General features: G+C 39.9%; 1 protein-coding gene across 1 annotated transcript; it reads left to right on the top strand.

Moving 5' to 3' along the window:
• Positions 1-16,092: 16,092 nt before the first annotated feature.
• On the top strand, positions 16,093-16,515 carry LOC149024164 (uncharacterized). The gene has a single exon (XM_089143424.1). The coding sequence runs from the start codon at positions 16,093-16,095 to the stop codon at positions 16,513-16,515; it is 423 nt and encodes a 140-aa protein (XP_088999550.1).
• Positions 16,516-16,863: the final 348 nt, after the last annotated feature.

Genomic DNA, 16,863 nt, shown 5'->3' on the forward strand with positions numbered 1-16,863 from the left:
CTCTGAAGTCCTCTGATAGCTGAGTCACCTGATACTCTATCCTATCTTGTCGTGACTCCATCCTCTCATACAAAAGTTCCTGTCTTACCTCCATCCTCTCTAGCATGGAAGTCATCGATCTCATCTGTGCACTGAGATCTGAAGTCTCTGGAACTGCATGAGAAGGGCCACCTGTCTCAAAGTGCGAGGAAGGAAACTCGTGATGCTCCGACATAGCCTCGTGCATCTCTGTATCATCTCCGGCTTGATCATCACTATCAGAACCGATATCCTCCTCTCCATCCTCTGACTCCTGCTCCTCATCCTCTGTCTCCTCGTCATCCTCACCCTCTAGACCAGGAGATCTCACAGTCTGTTGCAGCCTCATCTGACGAATGGTCCGAGTCCCGATCGTGTAACCCCGTGAACCAGTGTCCACTGGTGTATCCTCGAAACTCACCCCAAAATGCCTGAAGATCAAGGTCAGTAGCCTCCCATAGCAAAGGTTCCGCATGCTAGGCCGCAGAACTAGATCCAGCATGACATTTGGTTAAGTATAATAGAAAATCCTAAGTACAATCTATCTAGGTGCTCTACTCTGATCTTTGAATGCTCTGAAGTCCTCGGCCATCTGAGTAATCTGAGACTTTGCTCCTGCCGTGACTCCATAGCACTATATATCTGCTCCTGTCTGACCCCCATCCTCTCTAGCATGGAAGTCATTGATCTCATCTGTGCACTTAAATCAGAAGTCTCTGGAACTGAGTGTGAAGGGCCTCCAGTCTCAAAATGTGATGATCTGGGAATCTCATGATGCTCTAGATTAGCCTCATGCATCTCTGTATCATCCTCTGCCTGATCATCAAAATCTGGACCAGCATCACTCTCATCTGCTGGAACCTCCTCCTCAGTCTCATCATCATCCTCCTCATCCTCTGGATCTGGAGATCTCACAGTCTAGGTAAGCCGCATCTGTCTGATGGTCCTCGTCCTGATAGGATATCCCAGTGCTTCAGTGACTACATCTGCGCCCTCTAGATCCACCCCGAAGTGCTAGAAGACTAATGTCAGTAATCTCCCAAAGCATAGGTTCCTTCTACTCGGACGTGCCACCAGGTCTATCATGACGTTCTGTATGATGTAGGACAAGTCGATCTGAAATCCCATGTAGATACGGTAGATGACTACGGCCTCCATCATTGTGACCCTATGATGATGTCCGGCCTTTGGCATGATGTTTCGGCCCACAATGCGACCGGTAATCCGAGCCGAATCTGTCATCTGCCCGCTGTTCCGTGGAAGATAACACTCGGAGCTATCCCAAAGCGTGGCATGTATCTCATGAAGCTCGTAGGGCAATAAGTAACGGTCCACCTCAGCTCCTGAGGGTATCCATAAGCACTGATGTGCATAGTAAGGCACCTGGAGAATTTGTGTCAGTGTCCTAGTGGAGAACCGGATATGTGTCTCCATGACCTTGCTCTCAAGGATCATTCTGAAAGGACGGCCCTGTCCTCTGGCCTCCTCGATAGACGTGAGGTTACTGAAAAACAACCTCACTAGCTCCGGGTAGACGGGCAAGTCCGCTGTGAAGAGATGGGTCCACCCTAAGGTGTCGAACCTCTGTCGGATCCTGAACACCCTCATCTCTCGTAAGTGAAGAAGTCGCCCGTACTCTATATGGCAGTACTCGAAGAACGCTTCATACAAGACCTCTGCCTGTGGCGTATCGAATCTATCGAGCCGAAGTACCTCTGCTCTCGGCTGAGTTGGAACTCGACCTCTACCCCTCCGAGCTCCAACTATATGGCCTCGACTGCGTCCTTCTCTCTGTATGATGATTGTCTGTGGAAAAGACAAAAGACTTTGCTTGTTAGTGTTGTTTCGAAAATTCAGCCAGAAAGGCATTTTCGTAATTTTCATTAAATTTGAAAATTTGAGGAAAATGCAAATTGAACATACTAGCATGTGCGCAATACTTGGAATTTCATGATTATGAAGTTTATTTGAAGAAAATCGATTGAAATCTTGGTTTAAAGTAAGAAATTCAATAAGGAGAATTTGGGGATTTTGCATTCTAGGTCAAAAGTGGATTTTTGAAACTTATGAAATTGGTGGAATCAAACTACATGTACACATCCACAATATCATTTTAAGCATGTAGCATTTGATTTCGTGCGAAAACTCCAAGCGGTTTGTGAGAAATCAATTTTTTTCTAAAGATAGGTGATTTTGGTTGCGAAAGCGATGTGAAAATGCAATATTGTGTTAGAACTTGTTGCCTAAACATGGCATTGTGCTAAAAACTCATGGAACATGTTTCTAAGTGTTCCTAAGCATGATTTATAACTATAGACACAAGTAAAACATGGATTTTGATGAAATGCTAACATGAGAAGATGCATTTGAGAGAGAAGATGATGGTTTACCATGTATGATGATGTATGAGTGTTGTAGAGTTGTTGTTGAATCACCAATCTACTCTTGAAACACTTAGAAATACTCTAGAACTTCTTTCCCAGAGCTCCCTCTCAAGTTTGCAAGGTTTGGAATGAGTTTGAATGAAGATTTGTGACTTAAAACCTTGATTTTCGCGTGCTGTGAGCATTGGTCTACTGGGTCAATCGACCAATGGACCCAATAGCTCCAATTTCTGATGAATTTCGGAAAAATGTGAATTTTGTCCTATGATTAATTGTTTAATGACTAAATGGATATATTTGAGCATGATTTAAGATTTTTAATCATTTGGACTTATGGATTATGATGAAACTTCGAAATTCGGTGTTTTGGACATTTTGGTTTTTGCAGAATGGTTCTTTTGAGAAGTGGACGCGGTGGATCCAGTAGTCATGATCAGCAGACCAACACTGGTGACCAAGGTCCCCATGATGTACTGGTGCCCCGAACATCGGGAATTTCCGTGATATTGCCAACATCATGGGCAATATGATGCAGCAACAAGCATCCCAGTTTAATTAGATGCTAACAGGTTTCATGACTCTGCACAATGAGACTCATGCCGGTGCGAATAGAAATCCTCATGCCGTAGTTCTGAATGCAGAAAGGCTGACTGGAACTCCCCATACCCGCTTGATGGAGAGTTTCCTGAAGCTGCAAGTGTCCAACTTCACCGGAGTGTCCAAGGATGATTTGTTTCCTAACAAGTGGTTGCGTGAGTTGGAGAAAGCTTTCCGACACCTGCAATGTACTGAGGCCTAGAAAATTCTGTTTACTGAGCCCATGCTGCAACATGAAGTTGACGCTTGGTGGACTTCCACTTGGCCTATTTTGGAAGGTTTGCATGTGGGCGTTGTGTCGTGGGATTTGTTCAAGGAGGCTTTCTATATTGTGTCAGGGGCGGTCACTTGACCCAAGTGACCGGCTCAAGTGACCAGTTGGGTCACATTAGCCATGTGAGGTTTGTTTTGCTCTAATTTGACTCATGTCTGTTGGAAAATGCCATATCAACATTTTGCCACATCAGCCTCCATTGGTTTTGATGATAACAAACATGAAACTTGAATTCACCATGTTTTGATGATAACAAACATGAATTAGAATTCACCATGGAAAACATGTAAATAACATGCATATGAATGAGTGTTTATTTGCTGTTAATTATCATTCATAGCTTCCAATCATTCATGTGTTTATCATCATAAAAAAGGGGGAGATTGTTGGGAAATGCCACATCAGCATTTGCCACATCAGCCTCTATTGGTTTTGATGATAATAAGCATGAATTACTAATGGCTATATTGAGTTATGATGTTTTAGTTCAAGATGAGAACAAGTGGACCAACTCCAAGTCAAAGCCATATGCTCAAGTCAAAGCCAAGACCATGCCAAGATAGACATAAAGATGGACATGAAGTCTAAGTCAAGATGACCATGCCGAGATGGACATGAAGATCGTTGCACAAAATCAAGTCGAAGATCAAGACTTAGGTTGAATTAGGGCTTAGGATACTCTCGCATACACATTCATGTAAATGCATCAATTATATGTAATTCATATTACTAGAGTGACCTAGGACATGTTAGTGAGGTGTACAATGTTTAGGGTTGACCAAAAAGTCCAAAAACCCAAGCCATGTCCCAGCCCCAACTTAATTCAGCAAAACAGGGCTCGACAGTCGACTGTTTGGTTTGCTGTGACTGATTCCAAGTCACAGAAGCTCAGACGGAATTTCAATCTGGTCAGATGGAATTCCGTCTGAGACGGATGACCGTCTAGCAGCCGGCTGACCGTCTGGGTTTAACTAAGCCATAACGGCTAGTTTGCAACTGCTATTTTCTGATATGGATGACCGTCTGCCCAGATGGAATTCCGTCTGGTGTAAAAACAGCCTATAACAGCTAGTTTAACGACTCTTTTCAGACGGATGACCGTCTGACCAGACGGACGTCCGTCTGGGCTAAAAAGTGGACTTAAAATGTGTCCGTTTTCTATCCGTTGGGGATTGGGTTTTGGCACTCAAAGGTGCTCTATATAAACCCAATTCACCTCATTTGAGAGCCAGAACACTCACACTTGATCACCCACTCCCCAAGTGATCCTAAGCTCTCAAATTGCAAGAAAGCCTTGTGCTTTGCCTCTCACCCTCTCCCAACCTTGAAGAACAATACCAAGGTACAAAGTAAGCTTGTGAAAGTCAAGCTTGGAGTGATTGAAGGCATAGGTGGTGCATACATCTCTATTTGAGCATACAACTCACATTGCATCACATTCACACAAGAGGTAAAGTGTCACACCTCTTGTAAGGTAACATCCTTCCTTTGTAATTGTTTCAATTCTAGTCTAGGTAGATTAGAATTGGTCTTTGGGTGCTCTTGCCCGTGAACAAAGATTGCTTGGGTGCTCTTACCCGTGAACAAAGATTGTTTGGGTGCTCTTGCCCGTAAACAAAGATTATTAAGGGGTGCTCTTGCCCTACTTGCTTAATAAAGATTATTGTAAGGGTTTGATCTCTACCCATTGTATTGAAAGAGAATCATTAGTGGAAATCTCTCTTAGAAGCAAAGAGAGGAGTGGACGTAGACTTGTAAAGTCGAACCACTATAAATCTTGTGTTGTGATTGCTTGTCATTGTTTGAATTCATTTGAATTCTCAATTTATCTTGTATTTCCGCACAAACCGAAAAATTGGGACAATCCACTAGTTGCAACCTAATCACCCCCCCTCTAGGTTGCACCAACAATGTCTTTAATGTATTATTGTAACTCTATGTTTAGGTGTTCTTTGAGTTTACTGGAAGTCTTATGGGTGAAGTTTTTTTGCACTTTAGTAGGCTTTTTACATAATTACAAGTAAGGACATACTTTCTTATTTATATGTAATGACATGCTATATGATGAATGGTATATTTCTTACATTCTCAATTAATCATATGACTTGCTGTAGTTGTATAAGTCATTGTTTTACTGTTGAAAGTATGTTATATATGATGTTTCTATATACTTTATCACTTTATGATATTGAATGAATAGTTATAATATAATGTTGGATGATGTGATGTAGTTCTGATGAAAGGGTATCCAATTGGGTATCATTGCTTGAAATATTAGAGGGCTGTGATATTGGACCCTTGCTCACTGATGCCTCCAGCACTATCATGATTGCTAGATGACATACCTAGGAAGTCTAGACTGCGTGGCTAGAAACCCTTACATGCTACTACCCTTTTGGTAAGGGAATTGGAACTGAATGACCTGTGATAATGGTGACGTGACTCTGTTTCATCCTACAGTGGTAACCAGTCCATGTGGAGACTCAGTGGTCCATTGTTGATCAGACAATGGTAGGGTTACATATGTTAGGGTTTGAGCTCATGGACATCCAAGGAACAGCCCGGGAGTCGTGAGGAGTCATGACAGCATCCGCCCCAACAATATGTGGATGACCATAGGGTTAGGGAATGGAGTCCAATAGCGGTAGCTAGTCCGTGAAGGTTATCATTCCTAGGTTGAGAAGGATACAGAACCGAGTTGGTTGGTGCCATAGGGGAAGTATGTGGACTTCAAGTAGTATGTTACTATATGACCTTGCATTGGATTAGAAACCCCAACATGCGCCAGTACTCATGCCAATGGTCGTGGTTAGAAAGTGTTGACTTAAACTCCAGCCATGGATGATTGATGAGGACTTAACCCCTTTACCCAGGATCCCAACAGAGGTAACCAGTCCATGAGGGATCAGAGTGACTAGACCTACCTAGAGGAGGGCTGGTGTTATATCTTAATGCATGTCAACTATTTAGAAACTAGCATAGTTAGATCTTAGCAGCATTCATACTTTTGCATATCATTCATTTCATACATGCATTGCTGGATATGTTGACATATGTATGAGAAATGTGTGACTCTTACTGAGTTCGTCAGAACTCATTCCTTTCTTTGTATGTTATATTATACTGTACAGATGGTAGCATGTCGGAAACTAGAGATGTACCGCGTGAGTGTAACTACTTATATGAAGAGGATGTGTCACCGTCAGTGGGAAACGGAGATGTGGTCCACAAAGCTTCCAACAAATGCTTGGAGAGTGCTTATAGCACCCATTGATGGCCGAAGAAGGCAGATCGTCAAACATTTTGAGAAGTCCTTGTTGAAGAACTGGAGAACTCCTACCTTATTGTTTTAGAAGAGATGATTATAGCTTTAGCGAAGTCTACTGGAAAGAAACTCATTTAGTTTATTTGATTTCTTCCGCTGAACTCATTAGTTCCTGAACTTGATTACTTTCCTTTGATTCTTTCCTCTGATCCATTCTTTGGAGTATTTGGACTCCTGCAATCCTTTTGATTAATTATTTGAACTTGCTTTTGCTCTTGATTATCTATTTTTTGCATTTATTATTATTGATGGGTCAAACCGTGGATCCTATGACAGATTGCACTCATGGGTTGTCGGGCATAACTGAGACTGGCGGGTGGGGTGTGACAGAGGTGGTATCAGAGCCCTGGTTTTACAAAGTCAATAATAGTTGATACAATTCATAGATGAGCAATCTGAGTCATAGATCCAGAAGTGACTCAAAAATATTAGAAGTGAATATTAGGTGAAATATTTCACTAGGAAGTGAAACAATAAAGTAAATGAATTTTTGTTTTTGTACAACTTACTATAAATAAAGCGAAACATATTCTCACAATTATGGTTATCAAGAAGTGCATAAAAAACAATAATTGAAACTGCAACAAGCATAACTGTATTTCATTAATAAGATGAGCCTTTCATAATCTAAAGTGTGACTCATGCTTTACAAATCAATATGTGGTGAAATAAAAATGACAATAACTATATAAAATCCTAAAGTCAGTCTGTATTGAGTTAAAAAGAAAAAAAGAAAAAGCGCAAATCTAAACTAAGCTACTTTTGTGGTGGTGCTGGCCTCAGTTGGCAAAGAATATCCAAGCACTCGCCCAACTGATCCCTCACTGCTGCGCAATGATGTTCTAGATGCTCCACTTGAGTGATCAGATCTATAGCACAGGTAGGTGCTGAAGTCTATGGCCTTGCTGATGTACCCTGAGCCCTAGATGGACCCCCTACCTCGAATTGAGATGGTGGCGGTGAGTCTCCCTGACCATCATCATCTAACTATGCATCCATATCCTCTGACTCTGGATCGGCTGGCATCTCTGGTGAGTTAGGCCCGCCCAATAAGTGCATCCGTGCGACTAATCGGTGATTGATGGTGCCACCAAAGTCGACAGGTAAGACCTCCTCACCCTCGAAGTCGACTCCAAAGTACTGGAAGATCCGAGTCAGAAGTCTCCCATATGCAAGGTTTGCTCCCCCAGGATGTGTCACCCTATATATCATGGCATTGTGGATGATGTGTGCCAAATCTATTTGGTAGTGGGTGTACACTGCAAACGTCATCAACGCCTGCATGAGGGCTATCTCACTCTGATGACCTGCCTTAGCCAGCAGGTTCCTAGCAATGATCCTAGAGATAATCCTGCAGGAGGGAAGTAGTCAGTCACTGACTCAACCCCACTGCAGTCATGGTAGCATATGGCAGACTAGATGAAAGCCCTCTCCTCCTAGTGTATGACATCATCAGACTTTGCTCCTGGCTCGAACCATCTCCTCTCTGATGGTATGTGTGGAATCTGAAGAATGTGAGAGAGATTCTGAGTAGAGAGTCGGATGTTCTGTCCTTCACCCGACTCTCTATGATAAGCCTAGTGTCTACCTCCCCTGTTGGCTCCTCATAGAAGGTCAAGTTGCTTTATAACAACCTGACAAGCTTGGGATAAGCGGTATCATTCAATGTCAACATGTTACCCCATCCCACAGCCGCGAATCTCTCTGTGATCTGGAACTCCTATAGCTCTCCGGTCACAACGAGATGACCCAACTTGACCGGGCGGTGACTAAAGTGGCCAAAGTAGAGATCCTAAGCCTCTGAAGATCTGAAGTAATTTGGATGTACTAGATCAAGGGCATCACCTCGACCGGCCGCGAATAGGAACTCTCTTACCTCCGCGGGCAGCCATCTAGATGAAAATCTGATTTTTGGGTAAAGAAAGAGAGAAAGAGAGTTAGAATATGTCTATGAGATACCCATGAGTGTTAAAATGCATAGTGAATAGTAGATCTATGCCTAGGCATGTTCTATAAAAGAAAAGAAGTGCTTTGCACCAAAGAAAACCTAGAAAAAGTTGTACATTGGGAAAGTCTCACCAAACCATAGAAAAGAGGGTTTTGGAGGGAAGATAACCTGTGTAGCGTGAAAGAAAGGTGTGGAAAGTAGTTTCGAAGTCAATGGAGTCTCCAAATAATCTTCTTTGACCTTAAACGAAATCCCCAGAGCCCTTTTTGTGTTTTGGCAAGTGTGGAATGAAATGGGAAGCCAAAAAATCGTATATAAAGACATTTTTCATCGTGGTACTTGAGGTAGTCGCTTGTGCCGGTCGATTGACCAAGTGAATGGCTTAAGCAACCGGCCCAGTTGTTGTTGCCCAATTTTGTGGATTTTGGCCCTGTTTTGGTGGTTTTTGATTTTTGTGCTAAATACAACTTCTATATACTGTTGTTTCCAATGAATTGAAGTATGTTTGGCATCAAGAATCTTTTTCTGGACTTAACATTACTGTTGTTAATGTTGGAATTTTTGCAGAATGGTTCAGTTAAGGAATCGCAGTGTGTTGAATGGTCAGCAGGAAGAAGCCAATGGTGTCAATGACCAAGCTAATGTTGAGACCCCTGCTAGGAATGTGAATGCTAAAGTTCCGAGAACTGAAGTGCCTCCTGTTGGTGGAAACCCCATTCCTCCAGACCCGCCTATGGTAGCCTCTATTCAGGATGTGATGAACATTCTGGGAAACATGATGCTTTAGCAGTAGAACCAGTTTAACTCTATGATTCAAGGTTTCGTGAGTACTCAACAGACCATGCAAGCAACTCGTAATCCTCTTGGGACTGGTACTGCTGCGGTTGGTGCCAATGTTGATGGTTTTGCTGCAGGACCTCATTCGAAGCTGATGGAACATTTCATGAAACTTCAAGTCCCTGCTTTCACTAGAATCACTAGAGATGTCTTGTTTCTGAACAAGTGGATTAGAGAGTTGGAGAAAGCTTTTCGTAACCTCCGCTGTAATGATGCTCAGAAGATCTTGTGTGCTGAGTAGAGGCTGCATCGTGAGGTTGATGCTTGGTGGAATGCTACTCTGCCAATTCTGGAAGCATTGCATCAGAATCTTACTTGGGAAATCTTCAAAGAAGCCTTCTGCAAGAACTTTTTTCCTGAGTTTGTGAGAGATGCTAAGGAGTCTAAATTCATGGCTCTCATTTAGGGATCTAGTACTATCCTTGAGTATCAACAGAAGCTGAAGAATTGTTATTCTTTGCCCTTGAAGCATCAAGAGGTGATCATGAGAAGGTGAAGAAATTCTTCAAGGGCTTGAGACCATCACTGAAGACTTTTCTTGCCATTCAGCCGATTGAGGGTTATGCTCAAATGGTGCAGAATGCCAAGAAAGTGGAGGATAATGAGAGAGAGAATTATCAGTTCCAGAGATCAGTAGCTAACCGAAACAATTTGGTGGATCGTAACCGAAGATTGTCTAGGCATGCTCCATATCCTACATCTACTTTTTAGCCTAGAGGTGCTAGTTCTAGTTTTAGCTCTGGCTCGAGCTATGGATCTAGCAGTGGATTGGTTTGTTCTGAGGTGGGCAGTCAAGGTATTGGACCTGTGTATGATAATCTTCGTCCGGTGATGAGTAATCAGAGACCTGCAGTTCCTACCTCAGCAACTCCTGTTGGCATTAGGGATATTACTTGCTTTAATTGTGCAAAAGCGGGTCTTTACTCTCGTAATTGCATTCAAAAACCTAATCCTCAGATGTCAGCTGTGATAAAGCTTGCTCAGAATGCTCCGACAGGGAAAGTTTTCAGTGTTACTGGTTTTGAATCTAAGACATATCATAAAGTGGTGACAAGTATTATTTCAGTATCATCTATTTATGCATTTGTATTATTTGATATTGGTGCATCTCATTCATTCATTGCATCTTCATTTGTAGTCGTATCCCTGTCATACTTGTGAAATTGGAAAGATGACTTGTTATTAGTACTCCTACCAGATCTGTTGTAAGATTAGATGAAGTGGTTGAGTCTTGTCCAATATCTATAGCTGGTAGATCTTGGAAGCTCGACTAGTGAAGCTTGATATGAAAGATTTTGCTGTGATACTTGGAATGGATTGGTTGACAAAGTATGGAGCAGTCATCCTTTGTTCAGAAAGGAAAGTACTGTTTCATCCTAAAGATGCTTATCCGTTTGAATATCAAGGCAACCAAGGGAAGCTGAGTAAGAAGATTGTTGTTGCGATTGTGAAAGTCAGAGAGTGGACTAAAGATTGTGCAAAGCAGTTGTCTGATATTGGTTAGTCAAGGATTTTCCTAATGTTTTCCCTGATGATTTGTCTGGTTTGCCCCTAGAGAGGGAATTAGAGTTTTCTATTGATCTAATTCTGGGAGCAGCCCCGGTTTCGAAAGCTCTTGTACGAATGGCTCCAACTAAGTTGAAAGAACTTCAAACCTATTGAATGAATTGTTAGACAAAGGGTTTATTCAACCGAGTGTTTCACCTTGGGGAGCTCCGGTTTTGTTGGTGAAGAAGGATGGTAGTATGTGGATGTGCATAGAATACTGAGAATTGAACAATGATCAAGAATAAGTATCCTCTTCCTAGGATTGATGACTTGTTTGATCAGTTGAAAGGTGTTGCTATTTTCTCAAAGATCGATCTGAGATCTGGATATCATCGGTTGAGAGTAAAGTCTAGTGATGTTTGCAGGAAAGCATTTAGGATCAGATATGGGCACTATAAATTTTGGTGATTAATTATTTGAACTTGCTTTTGCTCTGGATATCTATTTCTTGCATTTATTATTATTGATGGGTAAGACCGTGGATCCTATGACGGATCGCACCCACGGGTTGTCGGGCATAACCGAGACGGTGGGTGGGGCGTGACAATTATTTAGGGGAGTCAATGGGCCAGGCCCGACCCAAGCCAGCCCGCACTAATTAACTGTGATATGGTCAGGTTGGCATTGATTAACCCTGACCTTGACCCTAATTTTTACTTTTGAAGGTGGGAAACCAAATGAATAAAAATGTCACCAAGCATAATGGAACCCAAGATCCATTTATTGAAAGTTATTAATCTTACCAACTAACCAATCATGCTTTGACATATTAGTTTTAAGAATAACTATTAAATTAACAAAGGGTCGGGTCGGGCCGCGCCTGGTTGGCCCGAGGGCTAAACCTAAACCCGACCCAACCTTGTTAGGGCTCACTATTTTGTAACCCAAGACCACCCCTGAAGTTGAAAAAATTGGGTTGGGATCTGGTTGGGCTCAGGGCGGGTTTGGGGCAGGTTAGGGCCACATGGTTTTATTGACACCCCCATCATTATTCTTTCTTGTTCATGGGTATTCTAATCCAAGATTTTTATTTATGTCATGAGTATTTTGGATTTTATATCCATGTTTTTTGTGTGAGTCATGCTTCAAGTTGTGATTCGTGATGGTATTTTCTAAAACAAGTTTGTCAAACACCAACTTGTCCTAATAGTGTTCTACAAATATTTCTAGAACAAATTTGTCAAACACCCATTTGCAAACAAAGACTGGTCTTTCAACACCAAAACATATAAAAAATAGTTTTACAAAAGAATTGGTCACACAAAACAGAAACATTTCCAAATGCATACTAATAAAACGGGTGAGTACATTTCATTGCACATTTTTAGTTTTTTATTTTTATTCATCCTTCTTTTTTTGTTTGTTTGTTTTGTTCATGCAAAGAAATGGGGATTGGAATCGTTGAGTTATAGTCAAGATAATCCAACTTTAGTGGCCTTAGTACTGGTGTTCTAGTTGAACTAATCCTAATTGCCCCCAACCATGGGAAAGGGTAGGGAAATGTAAGGAGTAGACTACGTCAAGCCAAGTTGCTCAACTATAGCCCAACATGACTCTATTTGGACCCTCCTAGGTTTGACCCAACTCATTTGTAATTCAAAACATAATACTTTCTATTTCCTCCCCTTATGGTATCCAAAGCCCAATGAAGAACACATTGTCATTTTATGACCAAAATGCCCTTAGGTCATTTTGATTCTTTTCACCTGTTGATAATATATTCAATTACAAGATTATTCCAATACCAAGTAGTTGACACTCAATACCTCTATTCAAAATCTAGGTAAGTTGAAGAAAAGATATTGAAAAGGCATGATGACATTTTAATCATAAAAATGACAATATCACTTTTTCTTGATACAACAAAAGTACATGGATAACAATAATATATTAATCTTGATAGGAACAAACCATTATATCCTAAAAAATTCTTAGGTGCTCTTCCATTTGAACAAGAATGTAGTGGGATGTTGGAGAGGATGAGTAATAGTTTTCTTGATATTTTATTATTTTTTAAAATATTTTACTGACATTTAACAACAGTCATTTGCATAGCTTAGATGGTACAATTTTTAATTTAAAAAAAATTACTTGATGGTTATGTATTCAATCCATGTTTATTATGTTTTCACTTTATTTTTTTTTTACTTTTCATTTTGTTTCTACTTTTGCATTTTTCGTTATATCTCATTATTTCTCTTCCACCTTGTTTTGCAATTTTTGTTGTTTTGTTCGTGCAAAACAAGGAAAGAACCCCCTAATGCCCTTGTTAACTCGAAAATTTGACGTTTTCTAAGAAAGAACCCCTTATCTGACAAACAATCTCAAATGCAAAATGGCGTACATTTGATACAGAGTTATAGTTATATGATCCAGCGTATCAGTTCCTATTTGATCCCATTGAGTTCCATATCTAAAGCTGCACTTGGATGTCATTGGAAAGAATTGGTTAGATGCATTTCTTGTGTACCCATTGGGGGTTTATTGGATTTAATAGGTTTCAATTTGACCTTTATTAATTGACATTGTTACTAGAAAATGCCACTCTTTTTCTTGATCCTTCAATATAAAGATTTATTCTTTTCATAAGAACTAGGAGGTAGGGAAAAAAAAAAACTTTTTTGATTTATCCCTCTAGGTGCACACCTCATTTAAAAACTTTTAGGATCCAATTGTGATAACTAGTAGAATAGGCAAATCCCTTATGATACATAAGGTACTAGGTTATTGATAAGAGTAAATACCTTTGCCATTTCTTAAAATCTCTATGCTGATTCAAAACCTTGGCGTAATGTAAGGCACTTTGTTCTCGCCATGGAATTGATAAAGTAAATAAAGAAAAGGATTTTCATTCTAGGACAAAATTGTACATATCCAATTCATTCTTCATACCATATCACTTCTTAGACTTAATAAAATAAGATGAATTGAGATGGCATTTTGTAAATATTTAATTATCATGAATGTATCAATCATTGCTTTATTTTCCAATTAACTTGGAAATTTGACAATCTCCGAGAAAGAACCCTTGTCTTGCAAACAATCTCGAATCCATAAAATGACGCACATTTGATGCATTGCCTTTGTTAGAATTAGCATTCAAGAATCGTTTGCTTCTATTTGAAGCCCTTTGCTTTTTAACTCTGAAATTAGAATTTTTAGACATCTTGATGATTTCATCCAAAATCATGCCCATTTTCATCTCTGTAAGACCAATGGCTTCCTTTTCTTTTCTTTTCTTTTCTTTTTTTTTTAAAATAAAGTTGAATATGGATTCAATTGTATATTAAGGCTCTTTTTTGTATCAATTATGATTCTTTATTATGCATATTTAAAAGAAATGAGTATATAAATTCATTTTTGGTAAAAAATGAAAAACTATTAATTGGTTTTTGTCAAGAATAAATTATGGAATGAAAATCAAGTTTGGTATGGCAAAATGAAAAATTCTTAGAAAATTAGTACAAAAAAAGCCCTATTAATCAAAATATTGACAATTAATTAATTATAAAAAAAAATGTTGAGATGATGACTGACAAAGCCCATATGATATTCTCAGTAAGACAACAACCCTTCCACACTTCTAATGGACTCCATAAATTGACATAACATTTTACAACACACAAACTAGAGAAGCTACAACTTCAGAAACCATGATAGAAATTTCCAAGAGATTAAAAAAAAAAAAAAAAAAAAAAACTATTAGTAGGAGAGATGAGATTCATTTCTCTTGATTTGGGGTTGGGGTGGGTGGGGGGGGAATTGAAGATGGGAAGGATTTTAATTAAGCCCTAGACTTGAATGGCATGGGCTTGATGATGGATGATCTGGTGTTAAATAGCAGAGAGGGCAGCGAAGGATAGTTGCCACTTGCACCAAAAGGTCCACATGTCATCCAGGCCTTGTCTCTGTTGTAAATGATTGCCGCTCCAAGACTCCTAGTTGGGTTGATACCTGTTCATGTGATGGGGATGGTTTCCAAGGGCACCAAGAACACTGCAAACCCTATAATGAAAAAAACATGATAAACTCAATTAACATAAGGTAAATTAAAAAATTTCTATTAAACCAAATTAATAAAATTTGCAGAACAGATGTAGACAAGGTCTCATCCACATCCAACAAGCCAAAAGAAACAGTTCATCCCAAGAGAGAAGAATGCTTGAACCTATAGGTGCTAACATAACAGCAACAACAACAACAAGCTTGCACCCAATCCACAAAATGGATCTGTTTACTTTACTTTTAAAATTATTTAACCAATCTATTTGTTGTCGATACCACGGCAACAAAGTGCAAAGACGATTTAGAAGATGGCTTGTTGGCATCCATCGATGTGAAGAGTGTTGAAGTCAAACACCGACTAGGGCAGGTCGGCAAATTCAGGAAAGAACTAGACTGTTGAAGAAGATTTCAGAATCCTATAAATTTTTCAAGAGGATTGTAGAAGATGCAGAGGCGGTTGAAGATGAAGTCTGTAGAAGAAAGAAAGCGATAGAGGCGGTTTCAGAGTTGGTTCAAAGCAAACCGACTGTTTCAGATGAAACAGAGTTAACTATATATTTGTATAAATATAAGTACTGGTGTGTGCAATTAGAAGACGCAAGAGAGTTAGTGGAAAGAAAGAGAAGGAGAGTAAGAGAGGGAAAAAAGGTGTTGAAACACCTTTGATACACGTGAGCAGAAAGAAGGAGATTGAAGAGAGAGAAAGTTAATAGTGGAGAGAAAAGTGTTGTAGCACTTCTTGCGTAAGATTTCCTTTTTTTAATCAAAAAAGTGTTTTTGTAGTGGTTTTTAAACCTCATTCTTGTGAGAATTATATATAACAGTTTGTGAGTGGTTACACCATCACCTTGCTACGCCAACACTTGGTATCAGAGCCCTGTTCGATTCTAGTTGACCGGAAGCATCAACTTGATATGGGATGGCGAATATGATCCAGCCTCAGATTCCTAAATTATCAAAATCCAATTATGATAATTGGAGCATTCAGATGAAGTTACTGCTCAGATCTCAAGATCTATGGGAGATTGTCGATGAAGACTATACAGAACTAGCTGCAGAAATAGCCTTGTCCAATGCATAGAAAAGTACGTTGAAGGATTTACGAAGGAAAAATAAGAAAGCTCTATTTCTCATTTATCAAGGTGTTGACGAATCAATGTTCGAGAATATTTCAAATGCCATATCAGCAAAGCAGGCATGGGATATTCTGCAGAAATCCTATCAAGGCATGGATAAAGCAAAAAAGGTACGCCTTCAAGCTCTAAGAGCTGAATTTGAAACTCTTAGAATGAGTACATCTGAGTCTATTGCTGATTACTTTAGTCGAGTTCAAACTATTAGTAATCAAATGAAGAGAAATGGAGAAATATTAGATGATGTCCGTATTATGGAAAAGATCCTTAGATCCCTTGTTCCAAAATTTGAACATATTGTGGTGGCGATTGAGGAATCTAAGGATCTATCCACAATCTCTATTGATGAGCTTATGGGTTCTCTCCAAGCTCACGAGCAAAGGATAAATAGAAATAAAAATCCTGGTGAAAGTCTGGATCAAGTTCTACAGATATATTATCCATGAAAGATGAAGGACCAAGTAGCAGAAGTCAAGGACGAGGAAATCGTGGACGAAGTAGTCACGGACGAGAAACATTCAGAGGCAGCAACTATAGCAATTATGGTGGACGTGGAGGATGGAGAGATAAAAATAATTATGATTGAGAACGATCCAATATAAGAGGTTGAGGTTGGAGATCAAGAGGACGTGGTTCTTATTCTCAAACAAATGAAAGATCCCAATGTCAATGCTATAATTGCAAGAGGTATGGTCATCTCAGATATGAGTGCCAGGAGAAGCTAGAACCAAAGATCGAAGAAAAGACTCACCTTGCTAAAGAAGTGGCGAACGATCAATCCACAGTGTTGCTGA

Source organism: Hakea prostrata, chromosome 2 (assembly GCF_041222555.1).
Source record: "Hakea prostrata isolate BN-2017 chromosome 2, UWA_Hpros_2, whole genome shotgun sequence".
Taxonomy (NCBI): Eukaryota; Viridiplantae; Streptophyta; class Magnoliopsida; order Proteales; family Proteaceae; genus Hakea; species Hakea prostrata.

What these genes read in the sequence shown, in the direction of transcription:
- LOC149024164 (XM_089143424.1), top strand. Translation starts at nt 16,093, where the DNA reads ATGTTCGAGAATATTTCAAATGCCATATCAGCAAAGCAGGCATGGGAT.